The 5,771-nt window shown below is 34.0% G+C and overlaps 1 protein-coding gene across 2 annotated transcripts in view; it reads right to left on the bottom strand.

Annotated features, from left to right (window-relative positions):
- Positions 1–55: 55 nt before the first annotated feature.
- Positions 56–5,771, bottom strand: part of LOC117114444 (amidase-like) — a 14,341-nt gene continuing 8,625 nt past the window's right edge. For both annotated transcript variants that reach the window (XM_033258113.1, XM_033258114.1), the window contains 5 exons: positions 2,800–2,965; positions 2,163–2,225; positions 942–1,042; positions 655–841; positions 56–346 (listed from right to left, as the gene is read on the bottom strand). In XM_033258113.1, the coding sequence (XP_033114004.1) occupies positions 162–346; positions 655–841; positions 942–1,042; positions 2,163–2,225; positions 2,800–2,965 (702 nt within the window). In that variant the 3' untranslated portion in view covers positions 56–161. The remainder of the gene's footprint in view (positions 347–654; positions 842–941; positions 1,043–2,162; positions 2,226–2,799; positions 2,966–5,771) is intronic.

Genomic DNA, 5,771 nt, shown 5'->3' on the forward strand with positions numbered 1-5,771 from the left:
GAGTTAGCTGCATAGGCAATGTATACACAGATAAATAATAACGCAAAGCGTAATGTACGATATTACCAATATTTATTCGAAATCATACGACGTGTGTAGCTATAAATAAATCATTGCAAGCCTTTTGTTTATTACTGAGTAAGCGTATTTTCATAGTTGCTTTAGTCTTGTAGTTGTTCATAAGCGTGAGCTACTCTCAAAAGTGTTCTTTCGTCGAACATCCTTCCCACTAACATCATCCCGACTGGTAGACAATCTATGAAGCCAGCGTTGATGGACAGTGCTGGGTGACCAGTCACGTTAAATGTAAAAGTGTTTGTAAGATTCTTTCCACTTTCAGAGAGAGCTAGAATGAAACCAAAACCATTCTTATTAGACAATAAATTGTATCCAACATCAAATGCGCATTCAACGTATGTAGGTAAATGGATTTGGTTTGTAACAATGATTATGGAAATGTTGTGGATGATAAGGACAGTGATGTTGGGGATGATGATGATCATGTTGTTATGATGACGAAGATGCTGCTGCTAATGTTCTTGTTCTTGATGATGATTATCGATGATAATGGTAATGATGATGATGATGATGATGATGATGATGATGATGATGATGATGAAAATATTAATGATAATCAAATATAATACCACCTACTTGTAATCGACGCGCCCTTCGCTGGTATTTTGGGAGTTTGGAATGGAATCGTTGGCAGAGCTATTACGTCGACATCTTGGAAAACTTTGTCAAACTCAGCAGTCAGAAGTCTTCTAAGATTCTGGGCTTTTCCATAATATTTGCCACGGTACTCATGCTTCATGTATTCGCCAAGCATCCATGCACTCTGTGTAACATAAGAAGGAAAATATCTCAAAAACTATAGTTCTTTTAATCAAGGCGTAAGGCCTCAATATTACAGAATTCGTGTATACGATCAGGCTTACCTTAACTGCAGATGAAAGATCATTTGGTTGAGAATTGAGGCCTCTACCAGCCGCGTCCATCAAGCTTGTAGGGTAGAACCCTTTGTGGCCACTACCAACACCTGCAAAATAGGAAAATACGAAGACGATTCATTTGGTACTGCAATCGATTGTATTTGAAGTAAAGTCTTATTCTTTTATTGCCAAACAAAAGCATAACATAACAATTATACAGAAAATGACCACTATAGTGGACCACTATAACAAAAAGTATGTGTCTCTCATTAACCCAGTTTTGAATAAAAATAAAACTATATAATATATACAAATAAAATGGTTAATTAGAATAGAAATAACTTATAAAATTATGAATCGGATTATAATTACAAGTGGAATAAATACATCAGCAAATACGGTATAAATAGAGAAAAATAAAATAAAAAATAAATATGAAATCTTGCCTGTGATATATTCAGTTAACACTTTATTGTTAGAATGGCATTTGTCTATCTTCCGAAACCAATTAGGATTTCATATACTTTTAGAGATCTTGCTCATATTTAAAGGCGCTGCTCTAAGCAAATAAACTTACACAAACACATAATAATATATAAATTATTTGTATTTTTGTGCATTGTCATTTTTCTTTTTAATATAGTGTATAGGCCTACACTACATCTATGTGTGTGTCACCGATGCACAAAGGTGCAATTTTCAAGAGCAGTAAATTGAATTGAATTTATTTGATTTGAATACCAATTCTATATCATTTGTATATATAATGTACCTTATGCAATGATAATTAGTTTACGAGTGTTTTTCGTTAAATGCACAAAAACCTATATTAAACTTGTTACAATAGTATGTCCCTCATTTGAAGATTATGGCGTAATTGACACTCAAAAAAAGGAGCGTTCACGTCGCGACCCTGTTTTTACCAATCCTCTCACCACTATACAAGAAAACCGTATTGTCAAGTTTTTTTAGAACTAAATCGACATGGCTCAGCAGAACATAAACTCGTGAACAGACTCTATAAGAAGACTCTTAACAAATCGATTCTGTGCATTGAAATTTCTGGGTTTGCAGATTCTACAACAAAGCATAGGCCTGGGCCTAGATTAAATCAGTCAGTTTTAAACTTCCATAACTAAATATAAAAACCTGATTTTTACGAAACAAGTGTGTGTGTGTGCAAGGACACGTAATCATAATAAACTGTCAAAATAAGTTGTTACTTACTGCCACCTCGCAACATAGAGTCCGCCATTCCTTGATGCCCCAAACACAACCATATATTTGTACCTATAAAACAGAGATTTAATTCTACTAATCTCTTTTTATTTTACAGGGCAAAAGTGGATTTAGTACAAACTCTAATTGTATTGTGGCGAGATCAATGATAATGATGATGATGATGATGATAATAATAATAATAATAAATAATAATAATAATAATAATAATAATAATAATAATAATAATAAATAATAATAATAATAATAATAATAACAATAACAATAACAATAACAATAATAATAATAATAATAATAATAATAATAATAATAATAATAATAATAATAATAATAATAATAATTACTATAGACATAATACCGAAAACGACAATAGCAGTGCCATTGACAGGTTTGATGGACCATTTGAAGTGGTGCTAGAAAAGAAATGTACTTGACTATACCCATGATAATTATAAGGAGAATGATAAAGGTGATAATGAAAATAATAATAATGATAATAATGGTAAAACTTAATAATCACAAGAATAATAATAATACATTTTTATGTCCAATTAGAGAATTGAACGTTATCTTCAGGCTTAACAGTAGTAAATCAACGCTACCATTATGCTAAAATATAGCTTACCCTGCTTGTGCAATGGTACCGAAACATTTGAAATCTTAGCCTTTATTGTAGACATTTTTTGAACAGCTCTTCGGACGACATCATTTACTTTCTGATCAGAGTTTGCCTGCTCAAAACCTTCTTTCAGCAGCCCAATTGTAATATTCTCAAGAGTTTGACCTCTTAACTGTAAATTACGATGATCATAATTTGTGTAAGGAAGAAATGTTTTTTTTTTATGATTTACCCCTAAGGCACCAACACAAATCTGGAGGAAATACTATCATGGTTCCATCGTTTTAATCCCTAATCACTAAGAGCATTTCTTAAATTCAAATTTATCTGGATTAAGGTATCGGAACATTAACAATTTTACACTAAACAAATTTACAAACTTTTGAACGATTTATTATTACAAAGGTAACACATGAATGAATTCGATACAAATTAGAACAATGCACTATGAAAGGCAGAAAAGTAATTAGATAAGTGGAATGCATACCAATTCACTGTTAATGTAAAATATTAAATAAGCTTTATACCACAACATTTAACAATACCTATTTAGGCCTACGTGTAGAATCAAATTCTTTACATTAATTTTTTGTGAGTAAACATTACAACCAAACTGCTCAAGTATTGGCTCACAAATAATATTCTTTCAGTAAAAGGTAATTTGTCTTCTATAAGAAGGTAAAGGTTTTTTTTTTTAATTATAAACAACTATGATATTTCACATAAAATATGAATTAGAATATAATCTTGTATATTAGAGGGGCAGATATGTGACATTTTTTGGTCAAGACGTGCGCTTCTGGAAAGAAGCATTAAACTTAGTCCTAGGGGGTTTTTGAGTATGCCGATTCCAAAAATTGCAGGAACCACGATGTCACTCCAACTGTTCCCACTGAAAATTAAAAAAATCAAAATGGCCGCCAAAAACACAATTTTTGCAGTTTAAATGCTCTATGTCCACATTAACATTATCTTGGTGTCAATATCTATGTTCTTTGGTTCAAAGAATCCAGTAAAACATAAATTTAATAAAATATTCAAAATGGCCACCAAAAAAAAAAAAAAAAAAAAAACAATAAAACAAAAACAAAAAAAAAAAAACAATTTCGGCAGTTTGAAGGTTCTAGGTGTCATATTACCACAATCTTGGTGTCAAAACCTATGTTGTTTAGTTCAAGGAATCCAATAGAACATATATAAAACGCCATAGCATACATCTTTTTGCGAAAATGCAAAATAAATATTCAAAATAGCCGCCAAAACACATTTATAGTAATAAAATGACTGCGAATGCCCGAACTACCATGACCTTAATTGTCCACAGCAATGCTTTATAACAAGTAATCCAATTGATCATATGACTGTCTCTTATACACATCTAGATGTGTATAAGAGACAGGCTTAAGAATATATTCCAGCAGGATTTTTAAAATCTTAGACACAACACTCGAGTTTAGGAACAACCGATGTTAATCACATAGCAGACATACCACCTTCAAATATATATACCGGTATATATTAACTACAATAATATCTTTATGGTAAAAACAAACTATACATTCAAAATCCAAAATGGCCGCAAAACCAGGTTTTTGGTAACAAAATGGCTGTAAGTGCCCTGACTACCATAATCTTTGTTGTAATACATTTCCGATCTGGAATTCAGTAGACCATATATAAATTACACAAATATTTTATGTTAAAAATACAGTATAAATTCAAAATGAAAAATGGCCTCTAAAAAGGGGGGCTCTAGGTTCACCGATTGGCTTTATCTTGGTTATCAACAGCTGTTTTATATTGCATATTCCGGTGACACTAAACCTGGGGCCGAGGTGGGTGTGAACACTCAAGCAAGTGGCCGTTCCCAAACTTTCCACCTATACTTTGTAGGAGAAATTACACCACCGCTACCACAAGCTAAAGTGTAGCACCACAAGCTAAACTAAATGTGACAAATACAGATGGATAAAAAAATGTTCCGGTTTTTTTTTTCATAGGCTGAGTAAGGTGTATCTGTTGTGGGCGGATATCCTTTTCCCCTGCACATCTTGGAACTCCTTGTCATTTTCTTCAAACCAGTCTTTGATTTTCTTTGTAGAGAACACTTGGACTTCTTCAAGGTCTGGCGGATAGCAGTTTTCAGGTGTGACAAAACAATTCTGGACAGGAGTTTGCAGTGTAACTTGCATCCTAAAGCTTTGATCGAAGTTTCCCCTGGATGTCAGTTTGCAACTGACTGGAAGTTGCCAACCTTAAACTTCTCCCTTTCAGTGTCTCAAGGATGTTGACATTGCCATCTGTGGGGGTGTTCTGTACGAGGCTGATAAGATTAGTGTAAAACATTCTCTTAGCGTCAGAACGGTCGGGACATAAATACTGACGAAAATAACATGATGCTTGCTTTGAGGTGAGGCACGTGCAGATGATGCGATCGCAGTGACCAGTTTCTCATCCTAAAAGCACTCACAAGGCATTTTAGCTGTATTTAAACTGCCTGACCATTTGAGATTGAGGCCAGCTCTAAGTTCCTAAATGATGCCTTCCTTCTCTAAGAGCAGCAATGTCAATGTGAAATTTTGACCCGGTTCACAAAAAAAAATACAGTCACGTTCTGGACGTCAATATATAATAGCCTATCAAGCATAGTTATTCCACAGGTAAGCTTTAGTTTTTGTGCTCCATTTGAGGCATGCGTCTGCCTTTCTGTAAGTGCTCGATGACCTGTTGGCTGCCAGGCAGCAACTGGAAGCATTGTAAAAGAGCAGTGCTGTCTAAAGACGGATGCTGTCACTTCTTGACTCCCATAGCATCAAGCGGCCAATATCCCGAACTGCCTACATGTAGGATCAAAACAACAGCTTCCAGTGACATCTTTAACCTGACATCTTTCCACCCTTTCATTTCTCATTGGCCCCTTTCTCACTGATGCAAAACTTGAGGGGAAAAGGGATGCAGGCATGTTCCTGACGGCTGCA

This window comes from Anneissia japonica, unplaced genomic scaffold (assembly GCF_011630105.1).
Source record: "Anneissia japonica isolate Jap-2015-1 unplaced genomic scaffold, ASM1163010v1 scaffold3845_len455572_cov173, whole genome shotgun sequence".
Classification (NCBI taxonomy): Eukaryota; Metazoa; Echinodermata; class Crinoidea; order Comatulida; family Comatulidae; genus Anneissia; species Anneissia japonica.